This window comes from Lutra lutra, chromosome 3 (assembly GCF_902655055.1).
Source record: "Lutra lutra chromosome 3, mLutLut1.2, whole genome shotgun sequence".
Classification (NCBI taxonomy): domain Eukaryota; kingdom Metazoa; phylum Chordata; class Mammalia; order Carnivora; family Mustelidae; genus Lutra; species Lutra lutra.
The window spans coordinates 115,792,613-115,820,537 of record NC_062280.1 but is presented as its reverse complement, the minus strand read 5'-3'; the positions used below and the strand labels follow the sequence as shown (position 1 = coordinate 115,820,537).

At 41.3% G+C, this 27,925-nt stretch overlaps 2 protein-coding genes across 3 annotated transcripts in view; one reads left to right on the top strand and one right to left on the bottom strand.

The window, feature by feature from the left end:
• Positions 1-1,318, top strand: part of ARHGEF4 (Rho guanine nucleotide exchange factor 4) — a 259,748-nt gene extending 258,430 nt beyond the window's left edge. Inside the window, 1 exon segment of the mRNA XM_053447833.1 lies at positions 82-1,318. Coding sequence (XP_053303808.1) covers positions 82-260 — 179 coding nt within the window. The 3' untranslated portion in view covers positions 261-1,318.
• A 718-nt stretch (positions 1,319-2,036) lies between these two features.
• FAM168B (family with sequence similarity 168 member B) overlaps positions 2,037-27,925 on the bottom strand; it is a 46,212-nt gene continuing 20,323 nt past the window's right edge. For both annotated transcript variants that reach the window (XM_047722801.1, XM_047722802.1), the window contains exons 4-7: positions 9,413-9,555; positions 9,098-9,275; positions 7,079-7,204; positions 2,037-6,627 (exon numbers count right to left, since the gene is read on the bottom strand). In XM_047722801.1, the coding sequence (XP_047578757.1) occupies positions 7,092-7,204; positions 9,098-9,275; positions 9,413-9,555 (434 nt within the window). In that variant the 3' untranslated portion in view covers positions 2,037-6,627; positions 7,079-7,091. The remainder of the gene's footprint in view (positions 6,628-7,078; positions 7,205-9,097; positions 9,276-9,412; positions 9,556-27,925) is intronic.

Genomic DNA, 27,925 nt, shown 5'->3' with positions numbered 1-27,925 from the left:
TTCCCTTGCATGGGACAGGCCCCATTCTATTCCCTACCAAACAGAGGCTTCTGCTATGCCCTGTGCCACCTGGCTCCCTAGGCACTTATGATCCCTGCTTCTGCTCAGCTCTCAGCCGGCCCTACTACCTGGCACGCCAGAAGCACCCAGTATTGCCCACCAGCCTGCCTCAGCAACAGGTCTTGGTATTGGCAGAGCCCAAACGGAAGCCGTCCACCTTCTGGCACAGCATTAGCCGGCTGGCACCCTTCCGCAAGTGAGCCAGCTCCCCATCCGACAGCACTGTCTGGACCTGCCTCACCACTGGGCCTCCAGCTTTTTCTCCGAGGCCCACCGCATGTGGCCTACTTTGCGGGTCACGCACACTGGAAGTTACAGGCTGAGTGAGGGACTGCTCAGCACCCCATTCATGGATTCTTCTCCACTACTGGTGCACTGAAGACACCAGCTGGAGGGGCAGGGGCCCATAGCAATGAGCCTCCCGCCACCCTCTGGACCTCTATGGGGCCTCCTGGGAGCCACAGCTCAGAGCCACCAGCCAGGCCAATGTGGTGAGAGGACTGGCCGCTCTGAACCCTCTTCTCTGGACATCTGATCATCCCTCCTCCTGTTTCCGCCGGGCAGGAGAGCATCTGCCTTTTTAGCCCCTGCAAAGTTGGGCTCTGTGCCCCTCTGCCCTCCAACTGTCTCTGAGGCCCCCAGTCTCCAGCTGGTGGTGCCAAGCAACTTGCATCCCTGGAGGGTGGTAGTCAGAATTCTGTGCACAAAAATGTCCGGCCCAGAGCCCACTCATTTTTGCCTTCTAGCCCCTCTAGACACTCCTGGCTGCTGGACAACCTTCCTCACTTGTGTTTATAGTGGAAAGAAAACAAAACCATAGTCACTGCATACTTCTGTCAGGGCTTGTGATCAGTCCACGTGTAGCTGTGGGTTGACTCCAGAACCTGATCCCATATTTTTTTTTGTTTGGATTGTGCTGTTTTTCTAACAATGGGGAAAAAGAATTGTTACTAGTGACACAGAAAGATTGCCTTACCCTAAGTGAGCGTGAGAAGCCATAAGGACTGAATTCTGTGGCCCAGCATCCAGGACTGACCCACCAATCCAGAGGTTGATGGGCATGTGAGCTAGAGGGAAGCCCACATCCTGCTGAGAAAGGTCACCCATGAGTACAGCCAGGACCTGCCTTGTGGGTGTGAAACACTGAGCTTTCCCTCTGGCCCACAGGAATTCAGCAGCATGTACAGTCACTCTTGCACTATACCGTCTCCAAGCCAGAAACCACATTTAATTTCATAAAGAAATTTATGAAAAATAACCTGGCTGCCAGCCCTTGTTTTTCCATTTTGTCTGTGTATTTTCTTCTTTGCATGCCCCATCCTTCTTGTACCTCTTATACCTGTCTCTGCCCTGGACCTTTCCTTCAACAGAAAGGATGAGACCAGCATCACCCACTGTGGTGGGAGCTCACTTACATGCAGACCATGCCCTCAGAGTTTTGATGGATAGAAAAGCAAAGGTGACAGGGAACTTCAGAGGCTCAGAAGGAACTGGGAGGACAGTGTGTGGCCTGGGAGCTGTCCTGATGTGGGATACAGCTGGCTCAACTCCTCCAACCTATTTGGGCCTGGAAGCCTCCCTGGCTGCTCCAGAGTCAATGTTTAGCTAAAGTTGGCAAATGTCAATTTGGGGAACAGAAAGTCTATAATCTTTCTTAGGTCTTAGCATCCTCCACAGTGAAATGGAGCTAAGAATGTATCCTCCCAGGAGGACCCAGGCCACAGGCCCAGGAGAAGAGGAACAGGGCCAGCGTTCCTCCATTCTCCCAGGGGCAACAGTACCTACAACCTGCTGCTTCCACACACCCTTACACACTGTGATGTCAGTGCCATACAAGGTCACCAGGGCTGAGCACCACAAAGCCTCTGCCCCCAAACCCTGGATTTCCTAACTTGAAACTCCTAACTTGGCCTCCCAGCCAGGCCATACCACCTCAAGATAAAACCTGCAGGGAAAAAAAAATTAAAATCACAATATGCAACACAAGTCAATCTTTATTGAAAACTGCAGTATTAATACATAACAATTTTTGTTACAATAAACGTGCTTTTAAGAATTTTAAATCTGAGCTCATCTACTCATCAGATTGCATAAAAAATTAAAATAGTGTGAATTTACACATAATGGAACTGGCTCAGGATGGATGTTCCATTCCTTTGTATTGATTGACAACACCACAGGTTCAATGCAGAAGTGAGGGATGCCTTTAACACTGGAAGACAATGCTGACTTAAGCTTAAAAAAAGTACCAAGGGAACGGTCTAAAAAAAACAGTATTTAAAAATCATTAAAAAGAAAAAAAAAAAAAAAAAGGAACCATTTCCTAGTCAGTCACAACCCATGTGGCTCCTTGGGGCCTCTCCTCCAACACAGCAACCTGTGATCACAGCCATCAAAGCAACCCTGACAGAAGTACAGCACAGCCCAACTATTTTACTGACCACTAGTCTGCACAGGACCCATGGGAGAGTGACAAGGCTCAGGAGGCCCAAATGAGACACCTGTTCTAACACATCCACCCTGGGAGCACGGGTCTCCTGAAGCCTTCTGCAGGCTTCCTGAACAGACCCCTGCCTCTCCTCTGTCTCCCTGTCCCAAGTAAGTAAACTTTAGTCCTGGGGATTCAGATAAAGTTACCCTATCATTTTCTGTTCTTCAAATGAATTGGTTGGGGGTGGAGTGCTGCATGGTAAGTGGGGGGAAACAAATCCTCTGAAACATGTAAGAACAACTTTGCGACTTTCTATCCAAAAAGATCAGACCCTCTTCTGCAGCAGTCAACTGCAAGTCTGTTCAAAAAAGTCTGATGCACCTTCAGAAAGCTCAGGTGAGTAATAAAGAGCTCAGGGAAAAAACACACACAAACATTTGAGATGTGCTAGAGAGAAGAGCTAAGCAGTCTGCCCTTCCCCTGAGCCAACCACACTCCTCAGTAGAGACACCCCACCTACCCTTACAAAGCACCGGAGAAGAACCAGAAGCTACCCCCCCCCCCCACCCTCAAGCCATTCACCCTTAAAACTGCCCATAAGCCTGCTGATGGGTCAGACAGATATCCTGTCCTGTCTGGGCAATACTTAGATTGGCAATGACTAGGGAATCCAGTCATTAGCTGCCAGAAAGAGAGAAGGTGGCCCAACTGGTCAGAGAAACACTGTTCCAACTGTTTACAAGAACTGGTGAAGAAGCCTAGATTTCCTTTTGGACGTAGGCCCCAATGTTGATGTGGTTGGTATATGCCACCTTTTCATTACCGACTGGCAGGCACACTCACAGAAACCCATATGCCAGGTAGCAGTATATCCAGAGTGCCTTAAGAATGTACTTTCCTTATAGAAGTGATGGTGCCACCAGATGGAGCAAAGCACTGTATGCTCAGTGTGGGAAGGTGCTCAGCCCAAGGCTCAAGACCTCCCTCATGTCCTGTAAATACTACATTTGCATAGCACTCAAGAAACAGATTCACAGAATAGCAACTGGTAAGCCTAATAACCATACCAACAAGAATGTTCTGAAAAGATTTAACATGAGACATAAAAGGTTCTAGAACCGCCTTGCCTTTGTGCCTATCACTATGAATGGCCCTGGCCCTGATGTTGGCCTCACTTCACAGAGGTAGCAAACTGATGGACCAACACTCATCACTAAACACTCAAGTCACCTGGCCCAGATCCAAACAAAATTTCCATAAGCAAAAAACCGGACCTCCTAAGCCTCAGCAGAGAGGCTGTAGAACAAATTTTTTTTTAAATACCCATGATGACGTTCATGTTTAGAGGAATTAGGTCCTTCACTTGCCTATCTCCACTTCTAAAAGAACCATAATTCAGCTGAAAGACTCTCAAATTTGGAATGTCACATAAAAAAGAAAAGTGAAGTTTCTCCGAATATTCCATTATTATGCCTGGGATATCAAATTATGTAGCTCTTTAACAGAAGTCTATTCCTTAATTAATTTTCCTGGAATTAAATGTTGTTAAAATTACAACCTATGATAGCATTGCTACTATTCATATGTCCAGATTCTTACCTGCTAGACAAGATCTACCTTTCATTATCATATTTGATAGCTCAAGCCCTATCAGTTCAAAACGGGAAAGATTTCCAGAGATGTAGTCCATTATGCAAAAGTATATGATAAAGTACTCACCTTCACAAAAGGGAAAAAAGATTAAAAAAAAAAAAAACAAAACTATAAGGGGGAAAGTGTTTATGAAGCTGATATAAATGAAGGCAAAATGCAATCCACCCTTCTTGCTCTCAAAAACACCACTTAATTCAGTGCTTATGAAAACACTCACCCTGTGTGTGCCAGGTCTCAAGCAAGCCCAATGAAGCATCCTCTAGAACTTCTATCTTTCTGCTCAATTCAAATGACCCCACCCCTTTACATATAGTTTTGTGTGTGTGTGCGTGTGCATGTGTGTGCACGTGCCCATTTTGTGATATTTAGGGCTTTTCTAAAGCATACATTAAAATTGTATTTTCTCCTAATCTAGTACCCTAAACTGGAGAAACTGGCTTTTCTTCTATTTGGGCAGTTCACCCCTGCAACCCTTAGAAACAATCAGATATTTATTACAAACCATCTACTATGGAATTACCAACAAAGAGTTGAAGAAGTGGACACAAATCGTGTGCCTGAAGTAAATGGTTCACACACACACACACACATGCGCGCGCACGCACATGGGTTAAGTGCTAATAAAGCAATTTAAAGTACTTATCAGAGTAAGCACACTATGTTAACAGACATTAGGAATAAGGACTCTTCTGTTTACAATGATCCATGCAAAAATATTCCTAAACTTCTTACAAAATAAAATATGAAAAAGAAAATTATGGGGTATTTACTATAAAAAAATAAAGTTACCAAAGGCTCAGGGGTCAGGTGTCCTACTCATCAAATGGGGCCGAATGCCAAACCAGTGCCAGAGTCCCGACCTAGCTGCCAGAGATGGAGGGGCAAGGTTCCCTCCCCAACCAAAGCCCACAACACTTGAAACAATGATGGGGTGAACAGGAGCATACCCCACCCCCACCTGACAGACTGCTGAAAGGGAACAAAACCCTCACCCTCCCACCCCCTCTCTGAACAGACACACACTCCCATCAATACAAGTTGGGCACACTTAGGCAAAAAAATCTTCATTTCTTATGTACAATATTCAGACTCTAAACACAAAACCATTTCCAAATAAACCCTGGCAGGCAAATACATTCTGATGCTGCCTGGCCCTTTGCTGTCCATACCTGCTTTGTGCCAAGAGCCCTCAGCTAAAAGACAGCAGACTAGGCTCACAGACAATAGGCACCAGCTCTTCCCTCACACCTCCACAGACCCACCTCCAGGAGCAGCCTCCAAATGGTTTCAGATGACAAGTCCCCATCAGGTGGATAGGCCCATACACAGCCACAGCCCTGCCTCTCCACAAGAAACAACTTCAAATAAAGTTTGTTCCCTTTTAATAGTTCTTAAATATACAACTTTCTTCATAACAGATGGCTGAAATCTTTGCCCTTCTTGGAGACGGTGGTGCGAAGAGCAATGCCTACATATGTTTTCAGTAGACTGAAACATTTCTTGGGGGGAAGGAATGGTTTCCTAAATTAAATAAAGGAGAGAAGCCAATACCTTCTCCAAGTGTGGCTGTTTCTCCTTCACATATCTTCCATCCCAGGAAAATAATTTAGTTGTACATAGGACTTTTCCAGTAAAGATACAGAAAACCTCATCTCTATCTGTAAGAGGCTTGTCATAAAAACTTAGATGGCAGAGAAAATTGCTTTGCTGATGAAGACCACCTCTTGCCCCTAACTATACTGGCCACACAACTCTACACTTTCATGATGATTTTTAAGAATGTCCATACCACAATGCCCCACAAGAATAAATGGCAAGAAAGGGATGCCCAGTAAGCTGGCTGCGTCCCAAGCAGTGGAGGCCCTCCCTGCACTCTCCCCGTCCCTCCAACTCTCTCCCCACGCCATGCAGTAAGAATGAAAGAAAATAGATGACTGAAAACTCAAAAGTCCACGTTACCAACTGGCAACCCACCTCAACCCCAAAGGCTGAAGAATCATCATCTAAGGGATTTCAGATACTCTATGAAGAAATTCACTTTAACACTTATAACTTTTAAGACTCTGCATACATTACAACAGTGCATTAGTGATACAAGTTATAAAATGCTTTTCCATTCCTTTGGGTTTTGCATATGATGGTTTTGCATCAGTCACTGCAGGTAGATTGAGCAAGCTTTGTTTTTGTGTTTGTTTTTTTAAACATGCATTCAACTAGATATGATTCAGAATAGATTAATACTCCCTTTTTATCATTACAGTTAGCTAAAAAATTGCCAGGCAGCCCACAGAACAGGATTTGCTTTAATACCAACCCACAGAGTTAGTTGGAGACTAATGGTGCTGGGACCTGCTGGGCTGGGCCATAGTAGTGTTTAGCTAAGTGTCGAGAGCATTAAGAAGAAAGTCCAGGTTGGAGGCGCGAGGCCTGCAGCACCAGCTGTGGAACCTCCATGATGTGACTGCACAGCTCCATCCTCAAACCTGGCAGGGGGAGAAAGACAGATAGACAGTCAACAAAGAGTACCTCTGACACCACTGCTCCAAAAAGGTGGTGTTTCATTCAACTCAAGGAAGACTTGGACCAGAGTCCAAAATCCACTAGGACCAGAAAGGACAGATCCTGGTTCCTGTGGACCTCAGAGAGACTTCCAGTTACAACCAGAATCCTATTTTCTGCAAAAACCAGTGGAAGATTACAGCATGGAACAGGAAAGGAACAAAGTCTATAGTGTAAACAGCAAGTAAAAACTCAATGATTCCCTTCCTTCTACTTTATAGAGTCCCAGTAAGAACAAAAATTTAAATACCACACTGCTCTTGGATTAACAGGTAGCATTTTTCTCATTAGTGTTTAAAATATGTTAGATTGTCATTCTGTACCAAAAAATATGCACTTAGTTAAGAACTGACACAGGTTTCACCAGTCACTTACATTTGCAGGGTGATCACCACTGAGGGGGCACGTAGCTGTAGGTGGGTGTTCCTGGGGCCCGATACGTGGGCACAGTGACTGGGTGGGGGGCAACAGGAGTTGGAGAGTGAGCGGTCAGCAGGGTACCTGGAAGAAAGAGCAGCTGTCTCAGTGGCAGGCAGCACCAGACACACACATGGCTAGCCTGTGTCACCACACAGCTCCATGCTGCCTGACAAGAGAGCTCTGAGACCTGGCCTGCTTGGAAAGGAAGGAGGTACACAGGAAGAGGGGTAGTCTTAACCTAGAGTGCTGTCAGAACTCTGATCATACACAACTCAAAGTTATACGAACACAGCAAGCTCATGTGATAATATCTATAGAAGGTTTTGTGTTTCCCCTTCACACGAGCATACTCAACGATTTTTGGAAATCAGATGATAACTGACGAAATAAAAAAATTATTGGGGCACCTGGGTGGCTCAGTGGGTTAAGCCTCTGCCTTCGGCCAGGGTTATGATCTCAGGGTCCTGGGATCGAGCCCCACATCGGGCTCTCTGCTCAGCAAGAAGCCTGCTTCCCCCCCTCTCTCTGCCTGCCTCTCTGCCTACTTGTGATCTCTCTCTCTGTCAAATAAAATATTAAAAAAAAATTATTATTCTGCCTTAAAAAGGAAGGAAATTTGTTACATGTTACAACATGGATGAACCTTAAGGACATTATGTTACGTAAAATAAGCCAGTCACAAAAAGATACATCCAAAAGGACTACACTTAATGAGGTATCTTGAGTAGTCAAATGACAAAGCAAATGGTGGTGGCCAGAGGCTCGGCTGGGGTGGGGGACACAGGGGATAAGGGAAGTTGTTATTTAATGAGCAGACCTTCAGTTTTGCAAGGTGAAAAAATTGTTTTACAAAAACGTGACTATACTATATACAGTTAAAAATGATTAAGATGGTAATAAATTGAAAAGAGGGAAGATACTAAACCACATGAATTTCTGAATACATGAATATAATTGTATTTCCCTTATAACTAGAGAAAACTCTCTGAGCCCATTTGTTGATAAGCAGAACCTCAAACCTAAAAGCCTTACCTTGCTTCTCTTCACTTCTCATCTCCCTGCCCACAACCAGCCCACAGCCTTTCATCCCTCCTTCCACATGCCTCAAACATGCAGTTTCTGTCTCTTCACAGATAACCCATATACAATGGAGATTCTGGGCAGAAAACATACACCTTTCTCTCTGGCACAATCTCCCTATGTTGAAGTTTAAGAGAGAGAGAGAGAGAGAAGGAACACTGAAAAAAAAAAAAAACAAACCCCAAAAACAAAAACAAAAAAACAGCCAGGGCAATCAAATGCATCCTGTGTACCTGGCCAGCCTGCCACACGTAACTCATATGCCCACTGGAGGTAACCTAAACCCTAGACATTATATCAAGTCCCTGGGGCTCCAGAGTCCAAGATGATGGGCACATCCTACCCAGGAGTCTCATATCTCTGTGATTTATTTTTCTGATCAAGGGAAGCCTTGGGAAATAAAGCTGACCAATGCCAAAGGATTTCTACAAGTAGCTGTTCTATCTGTTAACACAAAGCTAGTTTTCTTAGATTTATGCAAACACCAACATTCACAGACTAAAGGGAGGTATCAGCAGGGCCAGACCACCTAGACACAAAGTAACGCCCTTCTGCTCAAGCTTGGTATGCTCCTCAGGAGGACTGGCCACTCCCTGGCCCTAATGCCAAGAGCTCACCTCACCTGTCAAATACAGAGATCACTACCCAGTCATGCCCACAGGGAAGGTACTTAGTTCTTGGCTTATTACTCTAAAACCCCAAACCCAGACTTCTCTCAAGTGAAAGAGGAGGAGGAAATGAAGGGAAGGGAAAGAAAAAGTTCCTTTCCTAAGAAAATGTCCTTCCATACAACTCGAAGCATGAAAAATCAAACCAAAGTTCAAAGAATTAGTGAGCTCTCCCTTTCCCCAGCTCTCATGCCATAAAACAGGCAACCCAGGGTCATGGACTCACCTGCCGACATGGCCATAGTGGTCCCAGCCACCATGCCCATGGTGACGCCGTTGCCTCTAGGTGGAGGAATGGGAGCAGGGTACACCGTCGCTGGCATGCCATTGGGCTGCACCACTGTGGTGTGGTGGATGACGTGAGGGGGTGCTGCATACAGGGGCTGTGTGTAGTACGTGCCTTGCTGTGGAGGAGAGGAGAGTCAACTGCCATAAGGCTGCACACCCCATGAATCAGAGCCCAGAGAGAACCAACCCTTCCCATATGTACAGTGCCCATGAGCAGCACCGTTAACAGACCCAAAGCACACCCCAGGCCTACCTGTGCGTAGGGGCTCTGCTGGGGGTAGGCACTTCGCACAGGGTACACAGCAGTCTGGTAAGGGTTGGGGGAGGAGGAGTATGGTGGCACTGCCCCACTGGTGGGGGAACAGGACACTTTGTAAGGTGTGCCAGGAGTGTAACCTGAAACAAAGAAGCCAATGGCCATGAAAAACCCAGAGCTTTCCCTCTAAGGTTAGGAACAAGACAAGGATGTCCACTCTCACCACTGTTACTCAACAGAGTACTGGAAGTTCTAGTCACAGCAGTTACACAAGAAATACAGGTCATCCAAAATCGTAAGGAGGAAGTAAAACTGTCTCTATCTGCAGAGGACATGACACTACACATAGAAAACACTAAAGACTCCATCAAAAAAAACTATAAAATAAATGGATTAAGTAAAACTGCAGTACACGAATATATAGAAATCTGTTGCATTTCTACACACTAATAACAAAGCAGAAGAGAAATTAAGAAAACAGTCCGATCTGCAACTTTACCAAAAAGAATAAGGTACCTAGAAATACATCTAACCAAGGAGGTGGAAGACCTGTGCTCTGAGAACTGTAGAACACACTGATGCAAAAAAAACTGAAGACGACACAAATGGAAAGATACACTACACTCATGAACTGGAAGAATATTGCTAAAATGTCCGTACTACCAAAAGCAATATATAGATTCAACGTAACTCCTATCAAAATACCAATAGCATGGGTGCCTAGGTGGCTCAATTGGTTAAGCAACTGCCTTCAGCTCAGGTCATGATCCCAGAGTCCTGGGATTGAGTCCTGCACTGGGCTCCCAGCTCCATGGGGAGTCTGCTTCTCCCTCTGACCTTCTCCCCTCTCATGCTCTCACACTCTCTCTCTAATAAATAAATAAAATCTTTTTTTTAAAAATGCGAATAGCGTTTTTCACAGAACTAGAACACACAATCCTAAAACTTTTTTATGGAACCACAAAAAAGACCCCAAATAGGCAAAGCAATCTTGAGAAAGAAGAACAAAGCTGGAGGTATACAAAGCTGACAATACAGTACTGGCACAAAAACAGACACATAGATCAATGGAACAGAATAGAGAGCCCAGAAGTAAACCCATGTTTATATGGCCAATTAATGATCTACAACACAGGAGGCAAGAATATACTATGGGGAAAAGATGGGTTTTTTTTTTTTTTTTGATGAATGGTGTTGGGGAAAAGTAGACAGCTACATGCAAAAATATGAAAATGGACCACTTTCTTACACCATACACAAAAAATAAAATGGATTAAAGATCTAAATGTGAGACCTGAAACCTTTAAAGTCCTAAAAGAAAACAGAGGCAATAATCTCTTGTACAATGGCCTTAGCAACATTATTTATGGATCTCTCAAGCAAGGGAAACAAAAGCAAAAATAAACTATTAGAACTACATCAAACTAAAAAGCTTCTGCACAGGGGTGCCTGGGTGGTACAAATGACTGAGTGTCTGACTCTTGGTTTCTGCCCAAGTCATGATCTCAGGGTCATGGAATCAAGCCCCCTGCCCACTTTCGGTCTCCACACTAAAGGAGTCTGCTTTGGTTTCTCACTCTCTCTCTGCCCCTCCCTCCTGCACCCACTAGCTCTCTCTAAAAAAAAATTAAAAAATAAAAAGCTTCTGCACAGCAAAGTAATCCATAACAAAACAAAAAGACAATGTCCTGAATGGTAGATAAGATCTGCAAATGAAAAATCTGATAAGGTGTTAATATCCAAAATACATAAAGAACACCACCAAAGGGGTGCCTGGGTGGCTCAGTGGGTTAAAGCCTCTGCCTTCGGCTTGGGTCGTGAACCCAGGGTCCTGGGATTGAGCCCCGCGTCGGACTCTCTGCTCAGCAGGGAGCCTGCTTCCCTTCCTCTCTCTCTGCCTGCTTCTGCCTGCTTGTGATCTCTGTCAAATAAAAATAAATAAAAATCTTTAAAAAAAAAACACCAAAAAAAACAAACAATCCGGTTAACGAATGGGCAGAAGACCTGAATAGACATTTTTCCAAAGAAGATTTCAGATGGCTAACAGACATATGAAAAGATGCTCAACATAACTCAACATGAGAGAAATGCAAATCAAAATCACAATGAGATCTATCTCACACCAGTCAGAATGGCTAGTATCAAAAAGACAAGAAATAACAAGTGCTGGCAAGGATGTGGAGAAAGGGGAACCCTGGTGAACTATATTTTGGTACAGCCACTACAGGAAAATAATATGAACATTCCTCAAAAAGTTAAAAACTAATATACCCCATGATCCAGTATTTCCTCTATTGGTATTTAACCAAAGAAAATGAAAACACTACTTTGGAAAGATACATATGCACCTGTTTTTACTGTAGCATTATTTACAACAGCCAAGATACAGAAGGAACCCAAGTATCCAATGATAGAATGGATAAAGATGATGTTATGTATATGATGCACCCACACACACACACAGACACACAGTGGAATATTACTCAGCCATAAAAAAGAATGAGATCTTGTCATTTGTGACAACATAGGATGGACCTAGAGAATATTATGTTAAGTGAAATAAGTCAAGATGAGAAAGACAAATACTATATGATCCAGCGATTTCACTTATATGTGCAATCCAAAAAACAAAACAAAAGCCACAAACAGGCTCAAAAATAGAGAACAAAAAAGCAGTGGTTGCTGGGCTGGGGGGTGGAGGGAATGGTGATGGGCAAAACAGATAAAAGGGATTACGTGGTACAAACGTCCAGTTATAAGTCAGTCTGTCATGGAGATGAAAAGTAGAGTACAGGGAATACAGAGTACAGGGAATAACACTGCACTGTGAGAGATGGTGAGTACTTACTGTGCTGAGCAATAAGTAATACAAAGAAATGTTATATCACTATGTTTGTACACCTAAAACTAACAAAAAATTTAAAAAGGAAAGTGAAAAAGGCCTTAATTCAAACCCACTTTCAGGCCTGGCACAGGGTAGGAACAAAGCAGTGAGGAACAAAGCATTGTTACAGCCCTGACTGCAGTCAAGATCTGACACTACTGTGGACCTATCTTCCACAAATATCTGACTTCATTTCTAGACCTGATATGCAAGTACATGTATGGGGACTGGGGTAGGTGGCATTCTGGGGGAGAATGGAAAAAACAAAGGAGAAAGTTCTACTGAGAGTATACTCAATACAGGACTAGGAAAGAAATACCTGTCCTGTGGGAATATAAATTGGTACATCTTTCTGGGGCACAATCTGGCATTAGAAGTATGGATGGTAACAAACTCAACTATAAGAATGCTCATCACAGTGTTGTTTATTACAGCAAAATAAAAGGGGATGGGGGAGAAACTTGTCAAACACCAGGGCTAAGGTAAGAAGACTGAATTAAGACAGCAAGTTGAACACATACATTTGCCTCTGTCCCCAAAGTGAGAATAAATCAGATTAATAAATTAAAGATATAAAGCAACACAAAGAATGGGAGAAAAGACAACAGTTTGGAATCTAAAAGGCAGAAATGGAAAATGACTTGGGAGACTCAAAATAGCTACATCGTAGCCAACAGTGAAAAAGGCCAAGAAGCAGCCTACTACCAGGAACAGGAACACCTCTTCCAAAAACCTGGAAACTATCAGCACTTGCTTCCAGGAGTTGATAGAGAGCTGAAGTCTGGAAGAGTGGCTAGAGTCTATCTGGTAAGTAGGAAGATGTCTGGCTCCCCTTCCTGACTCCCCATCCCAACACAGAACAGTGGCTTATTCTCAAATGAGGGTATGCGAAGGTCTTTGAACTGCTATGTTCGTAGCAGCTTTATTCATAATGACCGAATGTCCACCAGCAGACTGGTATATCCATATAATAAAATACCAGTTAGCAACCAAAAAGATAAAACTGCTGATATATACAACATGGCATAAATTTCAAAACTGTAAGATGCAAAGGAAACCAGATATAAGAATACATGCTGAGAGGTGTCTTGCTGGCTCAGCTGGTGGAGCATGTGACTCTTGATCTCAGGGTGTTGAGCTCAAACCTCACACTCAAACCTCACGCTGGGCATGAAGACTACTTAATAAAATTTTTTTTTAATTATTAAAAAACAAAATACATGCTACATTCACTGAGAGGAAACTCTAGGAAAGACCAACCTAGTATTCCAAGATAGAAAACCGATTGGTGGTGCTCAAGGGCCAGAGGGTATGAGGGAACTTTACAGGAGAATGAAGTCACTTGACTGTGGTGGTATTACACAACTAACTGTATACTTCTATCTAAACACACCACACTGTACATTTAAAAGGATAACTTTTAGTGTATGTAAATTATACCTCAGAAGAACTAATTTCTAAAAGTCAGGGGGTGCTGGGTGGCGCACTCAGTCAAATGTCCAACTCTAGACTTTGACTCAGGTCATGATCTCAGGGTGGTGAGACTGAGTCTGCTTTGGGATCCCCACTCAGGGTGGAGTCTGCTTGACAATTCGCTCCCTCTCCCTCTACCCCAACCTCTAAAATAAATAAATAAACCCATAAAAAATGAAAACAAAAATAAAAGTTTTTGAGATATTATTTCTCATTCATTACAAGCGCTCACTCACTCACACTTAGTTCATGGGAATGTCAGACAGTACAACTTCTCATAAAGCTAGAGAAATACTTTCCAAATGACCCAAGAATTCACGCTCAGATACCTGCCCTAGAAGAATGAAAACATACATCCACAATAGGACTTACAAAAACTATTCACCAAACTTAATAGACAAAAACTGGGAAATAATCAAAATGTTCATCAAAAGGAAGAATGGTTCAATTATGATACATCCAAATAAAAAATACTAAGTATCAAGAGGAAAAAACACAAGTAAGTCTCAAGCCATGTTGAACTTTTAAAACTCACCAAACACACATAAGAGCACACACTGTATGATATCATTTTCAATACAAAGCATACAAATATACATATGGCGGGAGAAATAGGAGGGGTGGTTTGGAGAGGGCAGAATGAAAGCTATCTGGGATGATCAAAGTGCTTGGTATTTTCTTTCAGGTGTGATTACATGAATATATACAACTGTCAGAATCTGTCTAACTGAACACTTAATACATATCAGTGTTTGTGCATAAACTATACCTCAAGTTTAAAAAAACAAGCTAAGTGAGGCACCTTGGGTGGCTCAGTCAACTGAGTGTCTGATTCTTGATTCTGGCTCAGGTCATGATCTTAGGGTCCTGAGATCAAGCCCTGTGTTAGGTTCGGCGCTCACTGAGGAGTATGCTTGAGATTTTCCAGTTACTCTCCTTCTGCCCCGCCAGGCCCTCACAAATGGGCTCTCTCTCAAATATATAAACCTTAAAAAAAAAAAAAAAAAAAAAAAAAAGCTATTAAAAAATTAAAATAAAAAAATTTACATTATTGGTCTGTGGTTAGAAATATACACATATATTATTTATATATAATTATTATATATTATTAAATATATATTAATATATATATTAAATTTAAGGGAGAGAAAGAGAATGAATGACTCCCAGGAATTTAAGATTTATTTATTTATTGGGAAGGAGGGGCAGAGGGGAGAAAATCTCAAGCACACTTCCTGCTGAGGGGTGGAAGCCAACAATACAAGGCTAGATATCATGATCTGAGCCAAAATCAAGAGTTAGATGCTTAACAGACTGAGCCACCCAGGTGCCCCAAAATGCACCAGTTTTATTTCTTTAAAGTCCATTAGTAAACATACAGTATATCATTAGTTTCAGATGAAGTGTTCAATAATTTATCAGTTGCATATAACACCCAGCGCTCACATCAATGTTCCTCCTTAATGCCCATCAGCCAATTATCCATCCCCCTGCCCACCTTCCATCCAGCAACCCTCAGTTTTTTCCTACAGTTCAGAGTCTCTCAGTTTTTGTCCCTCTTTGAAGACTTCCTGTTCACTTTTCCCTTCCCCCTATGATCCTCTGTGCTGATTTTTATATCCCACATATAAGTGAAACCATAAGATACCTGTCATTCTCTAATTTATTTCACTCCAGTTTCATGCACATCCATGTACTTAAATTATAATAAGTATTCATCCTTTCTGATGACTAATATTCCACTGTGTAGTGTGTGTGTGTGTGTGTGTACCACATATTCGTCCTTTCACCATCTATCAGTGGACATCTTGGCTCTTTCCACAGTTTCACTATTGTGGACATTGCTGCTATAAACACGGAGGTGCACAGGTGCCCCTTCAGATCACTACATTTGCATTTTTGGGGTAAATACTTAGTAGTCCAATTGCTGAGTTATAGGGTAGCTGTCTTTTTAATTTCTTGAGGAACTTTTCTTAAGGAACATTTCTGGAGGAACACTCCATACGGTCCAGAGTGACTGTACCAGCTTGCAATCCTACTAACAGTATAAAAGGGTTGCTCTTTGTCTACATCTTTACCATTTGTTGTTTCCTGTCTTGTTAATTTTAGCCATTCTGACTGGTCTAAGGTTGTGGTTTTGACTGTATTTCCCTGAGGCTGAGTGATGTTGAGCATTTTTTTATGTGTCTGTTGGCCATGTGTCTATCTTTTTTGGAGATTCAAGTCTTCTGCCCATTTCTTAACTGGATTATTTGTTCTTTGGGGAGTTAAATCTGGTAAGTTATTTATAGATCTTGGATACTAGCCCATTATCTGATTGTCATTTGCAAATACCTTCTCCCATTTCGTAGGTTGCCTTTTAGTTTTGTCAACGGTTTTCTTTGCTGTGCAGTAGCTTTTTATTTTGATGAAACAGGTTATTTTTGCTTTTGTTTCACTTGCCTTTGGAGACATGTCTAGCAAGAAGGTGCTGCAACCGAGATTGAATAGGTTGCTTGCTGCCTGTATTCTCCTCTATGATTTTGATGGATTCCTAGCTCACATTCAGATCTTTCAATAATTTTGAGTTTACCTTTGTGTATGGTGTAAGAAAATGGTCCAGGTTCATTCTTATAACATGTGGCTGTCCAATTTTCCCAGCACCTGTTATTGAAAAGACTGTCCTTTTTCCACTGCATATTCTTTCCTGCTTTGTGAAAGATCCAATGACCTTGTGAAAGATCCATTGAGGGTCCATTTCAGGGTTCTCTATTCTATTCCACTGATCTATGTGTCTGTTTTTCTAATAGTACCATGCTGTCTTCATAATCACAGCTTTGTAATATAGCTTGAAGTCTGGCATTGTGAGGTCATCAGTTTTGGTTTTCTTTTTCAACATTCCTCTGGCTATCAGGGTCTTTTCTGGTTCCATACAAATTTTAGGATTATTTGTTCCAACTCTGTGAAAAATGTCAATGGTATTTTGATAGTGGTTGCACTGAATATGGAGACTGCTCTGGGAAGCACAGATATTTTAACAATATTTATTCTTTCAATCCACTAGCATGTTCTTCCATTTCTTTGTCTTCCCCAATTTCTTTCATAAGTGTTCTGTGGTTTTTCCAGTACATGTCATTTATATCTTTGGTTAGGTTTATTCCTAGGTATCTTATGGGTTTTGATGCAATTATAAAAGGAACTGATTCCTTAACTTCTCTTTCTTCTGTTAGTGTATAAAAATGCAACGGATTTCTGTGCACTGATTTTTATATTCTGCTACATTACTGAATTGCTGTATGAGTTTTAGCAATTTGGGGGTGGAGTCTTTGGGTTTCCCACATAAAGTATCGTCGTCTTGGGAAAAAATTGTTTGACTTCTTCGCCAACTTGAATGTTTTTTCTTTCTTTTTGTTGTTTGACTGCTGTGGCTAGGACTTTCTGTATTATACTGAAGAACAGCAGTGAGAGTGGGCATTGCTCTTGTGTTCCTGAGCTCAGGGGAAAAGCTCTGTTTCTCCCCACTGAAAATGGTATTCCTGATAGGCTTTTTATAGATGGCTTTTATGACATTGAGGTATGTTCTTCCCCCTTTCCCTACATTGTGGAGAGCTTTAATCAAGAAAGGATGCTGTATTTTGTCAAATGCTTTTTCTGCATCAATTGAAAAGATCATATGGTTCTTGTTCTTTCTTTTACTGATGTGATGTATATCACATTAACTGATTTGCAAATGCTGAACCACCCCTGCAGCACAGGAATAAATCCCACTAGGTCATGATAAGTAATCCATTTCATGTATGTTGGATCCTATTGGCTAGTATCTTGGTGAGAACTATGGCATCCATGTTCATCAGGGATACTGGTCTGTAATTCTAAAATTTTTAGTGGGGGTCTTTGCCTGGCTTTAGGATCAAGGTAATGCTCACCTCACAGAATGAGTATGGAACTTTCTTCCATTTCCATTTTTTGGAAAAGTTTCAGAAAAACAGGTACTAATTTTTCTTTAAATGTTTGGGAGAAGTCCCCTGGGAAGCCATTTAGCCCTGGACTCCTCTAGGGCTATTTAGCCTTGGACTCCTCTATGTGTTGGCAGATTTTTGATTATTGACTCAATTTCCTTGCCAGTTATGGGTCTGTTCAGGTTTTCTATTTCTTCGTGCTTCAGTTTTGGTAATTTATATGTTTCTAGGAATGCATCCATTTCTTCCAGATTGCCTAATTTGTTGGCCATATAGTTGTTCATAATATGTTCTTAAAATTGTATTTTCTTGGTGTTGATCATGATCTCTTCCCTTTCATTCATAATTTTATTAATTTGGATTCCTCCTCTTTTCTTCTTGTTAAGTCTGGCTAGGGGTTCATTGATCTTAGTAATTCTTTCAAAAAACCAACTCCTGGTTTCACTGATGTGTTCTACTGTTCCTTTGGATTCTATTTCATTGAGTTCCACTCTAGTCTTTATTATTTCTCTTGTCTTGCTTGGTTTAGGCTTTATTTGCTGTTCTTTCTCCAGCTCCTTTAGGTGTTAAGGTTAGCTTGTATATTTAAGACTTTTCAAATTTTTTGAGAACAGCTTGTGTTAGTTACTATGTACTACTTCCCTCTTAGACTGCCTTTGCTGCATCCCTAATTTTTGAACAGTTGTGTTTTCATTTTCGTTTCCATGAATTTTTAAAATTCTTTAATTTCCTGGTTCATCCGTTCATTCTTTTTTTTTTTTAAAGATTTTATTTATTTGACAGAGAGAGATCACAAGTAGACGGAGAGGCAGGCAGAGAGAGAGAGAGAGGGAAGCAGGCTTCCTGCTGAGCAGAGAGCCCGATGTGGGACTCGATCCCAGGACCCTGAGATCATGACCTGAGCCGAAGGCAGCGGCTTAACCCACTGAGCCACCCAGGCGCCCCTCATCCGTTCATTCTTTAACAGGATGCTCTTTAACCTCCAAGTGTTTGAGTTCCTTCCAAATTTCCTTTTGTGACTGAGTTTAAGTTTCAAAGCATTGTGGTCTGAAAATATACACAGAATAATTCCAATCTTCTGGTACTACTTGGGACCTCATTAGGGACCCAAGCTGTTGGTATGATCTCTACTCTTTCATTCATGATTTTATTGATCTGGGTCCTTTCTCTTTCCTTTTTGATAAGTCTGGCTAGGGGTTTATCCCTTATCAATCCTTTCAAAGAACCAGCTCCTAATTTCACTGATCTCTTCTATTGTTGTTTTTTTTTCCATTTCTGTATCATTGATTTTTGTTCTGATCTTTATTATTTCTCGTCTTGCTGGATTTAGGTGTTATCTTATTTGCTGTTATCTTATTTGCTGTGCTTTTTCCAGCTTCTTTAGGTGTAAAGTTAGGTAGTACATTGGAGACTTTCCTTCTTTCTTGAGGAAGGCTTGTATTGGTATTACTTCCCTCTTAAGAGCACCTTGCTGCATCCCAAAGATTTTGGACTGTTGTGTTTTCATTTTCATTTTCTTCTATGTATATTTTAATTCTTTAACTTCATGGTTGATCCATTCATTCTTTAATGGGATGTTCCTTAACCTCCATGTATTTATGTTCCTTCCAAATTTCTTGTGGTTGACTTCAAATTTCATAGCATTGTAGTCTGAAAACATGCAGGGAGTAATCCCATTCTTTTGGTACCAGGTGAAACTTTGTGACCCAGCATATGATCTATTTTGGAGAATGTTCCATGTGGATTCAAGAAGAATGTATATCCTGTTGCTATAGGATGAAATGCTCCTTATCTATCTGTGAAGTCCATCTGGTCCAGTGTGTCATTTAAAGCCCTGTTTCCTTACTGATCTTCTGCTTAGATGATCTGTCCGTTGCTATGAGTGAGGTGTTGAAATATCCTAGTATTATTATCAATGAGTTTCTTTAATTTGATTATTAACTGATTTGTGTAATTGGCTGCTCCCAAGTTAGGAGGATAAATATTTGTAATTGTTAAATCTTCTTGTTGGATAAACACTTTAAGTATGATACAGTGTCCCTCTTTATCCCTTACTACAATCTTTGCTTTAAAATCTAATTTGTCTGACAGGAGGATAGTTATCCCAGCTTACTTTTGAGGTCCATTAGCATGATAAATGGTTCTCCACACCCTCACTTTCAATATGGAGGTATCTTTAGGTCTAAAATGAATCTCACCATATGGATGAATCTTGTTTTTTTTTTTCTAATCTGATATTCTGTCTCTTCTGAAGGGAGCATTAAGCCTATAGAGTAACTATTGAAAGATTATTAATTTAGTGCCAATGTATTACCTCTAAAGTTCCTATTTCTGTAGACTGTCTCTATTTCTTTCTGGTGTATGTTACTTTGGGGCTTTCTCTTTGCTTAGAGAGTCCCCTTTAATCAGGGCTGGTTCAGTGATCACAGATTCTTTCAGTTTCTGTTTCTCCTGGAAGCTCTTTATCTCTCCTTCCATTCTAAATGGCAGCCTTGGTGGATAAAGTATTGTTGGCTGTATTATTTTTCTCATTTAGTACTCTGAATAATCACGCTAGCCCTTTCTTGCCTGCCAGATCTCTGTGGCTAGGTCTGCTGCTAGTCTGATGTTTCTAACATTGTAGGTTAAGGAGCTCTTGCCTCAAGCTGCTCTCAGGATTTTCTCTTCATCTCTAAAATCTGAAAGCTTCACTATTATATGTCAGGATGTTGATCCATTTTTACTGACCTTGAAGGGTGTTTTCTCTACCTCTTGGACAAAAATACCTGTTTTCTTTTCCAGATTAAGGAAGCTCTCAGCTGTGATTTTCTCAAATATACCTTCTTTCCCTCTCTCTCCTTCACCTGGGATCCCAATAGTTATAATACTATTTCACTTGATCGTCTTGCTGATTTCTCGAAGCCTCCCCTCAGGGGCCATTTAGTTGTCTTCCTCTCTTTTCTTCAGCTTCCTTTCTTTACATCATCTTGTCTTCTATGCCACTTAACTCTTCTTCTGCCTCATTTACCCTAACTGTTAGAGCATCCATTTGTAGATCAGACTACATCTCAATTAAATCATTTTTAATTTCAGCATGAATGGATTTTATTTCTGCTCTAAGAGATTTTTCTATTGTCTTTTATGTTTTTTTCAAGACCCAGCTAATAAATATATAACCATTATCCTGAATTTCACCTCTGACATTTTATTTATGTCCATATTCATTAGATCTGTGGCAGAGAATATTACCTCTGGATCTTTCCTTTGTTTTACGTTCCTCTTTCTAGGCATTTTGCCCAGAGAAGAATGGATTTACAAGAGAACAAGACCAAAAATATCAACCATGACCCAAGCACAATACACACTAGACAAATCCAAAGAGGTTAGAAATCAAAAAGAAAAGAAAAAGAAACAAAAGAAGGGAATAAAAGAGAGAATATAATCCTCCATGTGGACAAAATAGGGTGAGCCAGTAGGTCCTGGGTATATTTTATTTTATTCTTTTTTTTGTTGTTAGAAGACACTAAATCCCAAAACTGTAAAGAAAGCAAAACTTTAAATATTTATATAAAAAAAATAAAATTGAATACAGTGAAAGGAAGCCAAAAATGAAGAATATATCTATAAAATATAAATGTAAAATGAAAGTTAAAAAGAAACCTTAAAAACAAAAAGTTGATAAAATAAGAAACTGAAATATTTTAAAGAAATATTTAATTTCTTTAATATTTATTTAATATTTAAGAAACTGAAAAATTTTAAACTGAAAGATAAAAGAATTATGAGAAATAAACATCAAATTCTATATACTATTCTCTCCTGGTGCTTGAGTTTTGCAGTTCTGTGTGCTTGGTAAACTTGGTATTCTGCTGATGTTGAGCTGGTCTCCTAGGGGAGGAGGAGCCTGCTATGCTGATTCTCAGGTGTCTTTGCCTGGGCAGAGTTGTACCTTCCCTTTCAAGGGGGCTGGGCTCAGTCAGTGTAAGCTGCTTTTGGTTGTTCTCTGTGGCTTTTGTTTACTGAAGGCTTTCCCCCACTGCTTTAGGGGATGAAAATAAAAAAGGTTGCACCCCATCCCTAGCCCTGGAGGTAAAAGTTCATTGTCCCCTCTCTTCAGTAAACCCTCAGGGAAAAGCGGTCTCCAATTTTGTGTGCCCCAAACTCTGCAGACTCCCATGGTATGCACCCGTGTGGATCCTCACATGGGTGGGAGGAGGGTCACCTTGGGCCTGCACCTTGCTGGGCACTCGAACAGAGAGCACTAGCCCAATCGTGTCCCAATTCGCAGTTAATGGCAAACCAAACTAAGAGCCCATTCCCGGGCTTGCTGACCCTAGCAGGTTTCCCCGCTCCAATGCCTGGGAATTCTGCCAGCTCAGGCACCCCTGTTCTTTCTGTGACCCTTGGGATCCTAAGACCACAATGTCCCACCTAGGATTCTGCCCTGCCACTTGAGCACCACTGAAGCAGGGCTGTCCCTCAAAGAAGCAGATGTCTACAAGCTCCATTTTGCACTCTGCTGCTATATCATTTTCTGGTAGCCAGCTTATGGAGGCTCTCTCTCCCAATCATTTATCATCTTCAGTATATCCCCTCAGATTCAGCTCTCCGCACCTCTACCTTACAAAAATTGGTCACTTCTCTATTTGTAGAATTCTACGAATTCTTATGTCTCAGGTTGAATTCACAGGTGTTCAGAATGACTTGACAGTTATCTAGCTAAATTCAAAGGACCAGATGAAATGAGGTCCCCTACTCTTCCACCATCTTGCCTCCCTCTCTGCACCAGTTTTAAATGATGCTTTTTTTGAGCCACAAGAAAGAAATCCCTCTTTTCTACAAGGATCAAGTTAGTCCTAGAGGTCCATCTTAGAACTGTTATGTACTTACTAAAGTGAACTCCCCAAAATGCCTTGCATGGTATTCATTATGAAGATGCTGATAAAGATACTACTGCCCAAAATGTCACACAGTCTTATGTAGCAGAGCAGGTACAACCCCAGTTCTGGCTGTGAGTCCTGACTCCTTTGCCCAAACAAGGCAAAGGCACAGCTACTTTCTGTTCTAAGAGAAAAGATCCTTCCAGGTTTTATTGTATTATCCTGAAATTCATTTTAACTGCCATGTTAACTGTAAATAAAAACAATAAATAGCCATCTGCTCAGTGTAGTGCTTCCATCACCTGATGACTGGTCACAAGTATGCCCACCATGCGCCAACATCTCATTGATTCCAGTATGATAATCTGATTTAGAAAAAGAAGCTGAAGAAATGAAAATAAACAAACAACATATTCATGACCTGGAGAAAACGAAGCTTCTAAAAAGCCTATCACTATTCCTACTAAGAAAGTCCAAGACCATTTTGTCACTCTTCAAACTGCAGAAAGAGCTTGGAGCTTGGACTGCATACAAAACGGAAGCTGTCAACCTGAACAAGCCTCCACAAACACAGTATAAAACCAAAACAAGGATGATCTAGGCATAAAGTCCTCCACAGAGAGAGAGTCTGATTCAGAAGCACTATTTTGACCAACCACATCCACTAAAAAAGGTGAAGCCCTTTACTCACAACCAATGAATGGTCAATCTACAATGAGTTTCATTTCTAATGGAGGCCCGAGGCCTACTGCTGCAGAAATCCCTCCAGCTGGCCCTAGGTGTCTTAATCATCTGAAGATGTCATGTAACACCTGCCTCATATGTATGCTTTATTGAAGATGATGATTCCAAGAAGATACTATGTGCATGCACCTGTCAGAATGCAACTGAAAGGCACACTTAAAATGTATGCATCTCACATGTAAATTTCACCTTAAAAAACAAAAAACAAAAAACTAAAATACAACTACAAATAGCAATGGTATGTACACTGAACCAAATGGAATGAAGTGTATTAGTGTCCCAACTTACTGTGGTTTCAAAGTAACCTCATAAAACAAGATTTATTGCAGGTACACAAATGTGATACAAGTAAAAGTTAATTTTCAAAGTTGACTGAAGTTGATTCAGCCTGGCTGTTGGTGGAGCATATGACTCGAGCTAGGTTCAAGAGCTGAAGCCCCACATCGGGGGGGAGGGGGTGGTGTAGAAATTAAATAAAAGATTAAAAAAATAAAATAAAAGATTTAAAAGGTTCAATTGTAGGGGAGCTCGCAGGGCTAAGTCATTTAAGCATCTGACTCTTGATTTCAGCTCAGGTCATGAGCTCAAGGTCGACCTGAGCTCAAGGTCGAGATTGAGCCCTATGTGGGGGCTCTGCACTAGGCATGGAGCCTGCTTAAGATTCTATTCTCTCTCCCTCCCCACCTGACTCTCGAGCATGCTCTTCCAAAAAAAAAAAAAAAAAAAAAAAAAAAGCTTAATTGTAGAATCTTGGCAGTCTACATGTAGATATTCACTGTGAGGGGCGCCTGGGTGGCTCAGTGGGTTAAGCCGCTGCCTTTGGCTCAGGTCATGATCTCAGGGTCCTGGGATCGAGTCCCGCATCAGGCTCCCTGCTGAGCAGAGAGCCTGCTTCCCCCTCTCTCTCTCTCTCTGCCTGCAAAAGATTACTCTCTTTCCCGCTCCATCTGCACAACTCCCCACGCCCCCACACCAGCTCATGCTCTCTCTCTCCAATAAGTAAATAAACCTTAAGAAAAAAAAAAAAAAGATATTCACTGTGAATTTTTTTCAGTTTCTCTGTATACTAAAAATTTTCACAATAAAAATGTTAAAAAAGTCACCCATTATTTCTACTAATGACAGCAATGATTTTTTTAATAAGATTTACTTATTTATTTTAGAGAGAGAGGGAGTATTAGGGCGGGGTGGGGAGAGAGGGAAAGGCAGGGAGAATCTTAAGCAGACTCAGCGCTAAGCACAGCGCCTACCTGACATGGAGCTCCATCTCATGATCCTGAGATTACGACGCTAACAGAAAACAAGAGTTCGCCACTCAATAGACTGCGCCACCCACACTCCCCAGCAATGATTTTTAATATATGCTATCTTACTGCCTATTTTTATAACTTTGAGCTACATCCTAATACTAACTAGAAAATTTATTTTGTTTTCTTGTATAGGTACTTTCTAAACAACACAAACCAGTTACAAGGAAACAAATGTGTTCCCTAGTCACTTAAAATTGAGTGTGTTTGCCAGGCACCTTCTTTTTTTTGTTTTAGATAGCACTAGCTCCAATGTATCACACAGGAGAACCTCAACAGGAAACTTAAAATACATACACATACCTCTCATAGTATCCAAAACTGACACATCCTCTCTAAAATAATTTGTAGGGGTGCCTGGGTGGCTTAGTGGGTTAAAGCCTCTGCCTTCGGCTCAAGTCATGATCCCAGGGTCCGGGGATCAAGCCCCGCATCGGGCTCTCTGCTCAGTGGGGAGCCTACTTCCTCCCCTCTCTCTGTGCCTGCCTCTCTGTCTACCTGTGATCTGTCAAATAAATAAATAAAATCTTAAAAAAATAATAATAATAATTTTTAGACTTATCAGCCCTTCACAATACAAAAACAAATACAGGGGTGCCTGGGTGGCTCAAGTGGCTAAACGTCAGCCTTTGGCTCAGGTCATGATCTCTGGGTCCTGAGATAGAGCCCTACATTAGGATCCCTGCTCACTGGGAAGTCTGCCTCTCCCCCAACTCATGCTCTTTCGCATGCTCTCTCAAATAATAAATAAATAAATAAAGACATACACATATACACACACACACACACATACATTCACTATATGGTCTTTTAAAAACAGTAATAGCTTTCCAGATTGTTCTTTCCTAAAAAGACCATTCACACCAATGCAACATAGACAACAAAATGATTAGAACCTTTCTCCTTTCCCTCTCACCAAAAAAGTGAGGCATTGCTGGCTGACTTCCTCTCAGGGAAAAATTCATGTCTAGGGCCACTGTTCTTTTTTTTTTTTTGAAGATTTTATTTATTTGACAGAGAAAGAGATCACAAGTAGGCAGAGAGGCAGGCAGAGAGAGAGAGAGAGGGAAGCAGGCGTCCCGCTGAGCAGAGAGCCCGATGCGGGGCTCAATCCCAGAACCCTGGGATCATGACCTGAGCCAAAGGCAGAGGCTTTAACCCACTGAGCCACCCAGGCGTCCCTAGGGCCACTATTCTTAGACTGCTAATTATGTGATTATGTGATACCAAAAGCTTTTTATATTCAAATAGATCATTTCTTCCAAAAGTACTGCACAAGATTATATTTAAGTTTCTCAGCATAAAAGACAAAAAATTCAGAACGCTAGGGGCACCTGGCATGCAATTCTTGATCTCAGGGTCATGAGTTCAAACCCCATGTTGGATGTAGAGACTACTTAAATAAAAACTTAAAATATATATTTAAAAATATTTAAAAAGAAAAAAGAGAAATCAGAACATAAAATGTATTTGAAAGGAAAGACCTGCACCAAGACACGACATCAAGAAATTTCAAAACACCAGAGAAAAAATGCCAAATTACCAAAAAGAAACCCAAGTTACAGTCAATCAAGCATCAGCAAGGTATCACAATTCTCAACAGCAACAATGGAAGCTGGAAAACAATTAAGCAATGTCCTCAAAACTGTGGAGGGAAATAACTGCTAGCCTAGACTTCTATAACTAAACTACAGAAGTATGAGTGCAAAACAAATTGTTTCCACACATGAAATTATGACTCTCCCATACTACTGGGAAACTACTGAAGGAGATCCTCCATAAAAACCAAAAGGTAAACTAAGAAAGACAGGAATCGAACAGAAGGGAAAGATGTAAGAAATCCCTGAGATGTTGGAAAGAATGACCCTAAGGTAAGGTGTAATCTAGGATACTGGGTCCAGGGAAGACAAAGCAGTTGCAAAAGAAAATAGTCTCAAATTCACTAAAGGATGCTCACAGGGTCACAGTAACAGGGATGGGAAGGAGTGAGGTTACCTTTAAACTATATGGATGTGAACCCTTTATTGATTTATTTTTAAAGATTTTATTTATTTATTTGACAGAGAGAGAGAGATCACAAGTAGACAGAGATGCAGGCAGAGAGAGAAGGAGAAGCAGGCTCCCTGCTGAGCAGAGAGCCCAATGTGGGGCTTGATCCCAGGACCCTGAGATTATGACCTGAGCCAAAGGCAGAAGCTTAACCCACCGAGCCACCTAGGCGCCTCATGTAAACCCTTAATTTAAACAAGAGAAAGCAGATCCATGACCCCACAAATTGGTAACATTCTAAGGCTTTTCTCTCCTATGTGGCTGCCATAAGTGTAGTTTATTTTTTAAACAAACCTGGGGTCTTACTTCATGGACATAATTCATGGACGTAATTCAAATCTTCCCCAATTTATTCTCCATTCAGCCCTGCATGGCAAAAACCAAGGAAGCTATTTTATCACTCTTGGCAACATTTTTCTCCCTTTAAAATGTATGCTGTGGGTAAGGGGGATAGGTTAAATAGTTCATGAGTTTGAAGGAAGGCACTTGCGTTGAAGCACTGGGTGTTGTATGTAGGTGATGAATCACTAAATTCTACATCTGAAACTGGTATTAGACTGTATGTTAACTGGAATTTTATAAATACCCACCCTCAAAACGTATGTTAATGTAGTGTTTAAGTCACTTCTTAAATAATTTACTACAAAGAACTGAATGTTTTCTTGAGGACTTCAGATGATTATTGCAAATATTACTATAGAGATTGTAAATAGGACTAGAAGAGAAGCCTGAATGTGCAGCCTCAGGACCATGGGAGCCTGACTGTGTGCATGCTGCCTGCCAGCATTCTCAATAACACAGCCAGGGGGATATGTTAATTTATTATACAAATGCCAAAAATGAAATAAAATAACTTACCCAGGAGTGACACAGCCACGATTTGAGCCACATCTAGCAAACTCCACACCCCAAACTCTTTCCAACAGATTGCGGATTCCAAAAGGAGACAGCCAACTCTGGCTGAACAGGTACTCAACCTATTACGCTTGTTCATGAGGATGAAATGAATGATACCTCCATAAGAGTAACAGAATCTTTCAGCAAAAGACATGACATCTCATCACAAGGTTCTGTGTCACACTTACAAGAGTGGTGTGTTTGTGGACATTGCCAAAGTGCCTTAAAAGCTAAACTCCACGAACATACCATACCAGCTTTGTCCACAAATCTGGTGCTGAGAGAACCAGAAGGCAGATTGAGAAAGCAGCAGAAATGGAGACAAACTTTTTAACTTTTTTATAGTAACAATTCTGACT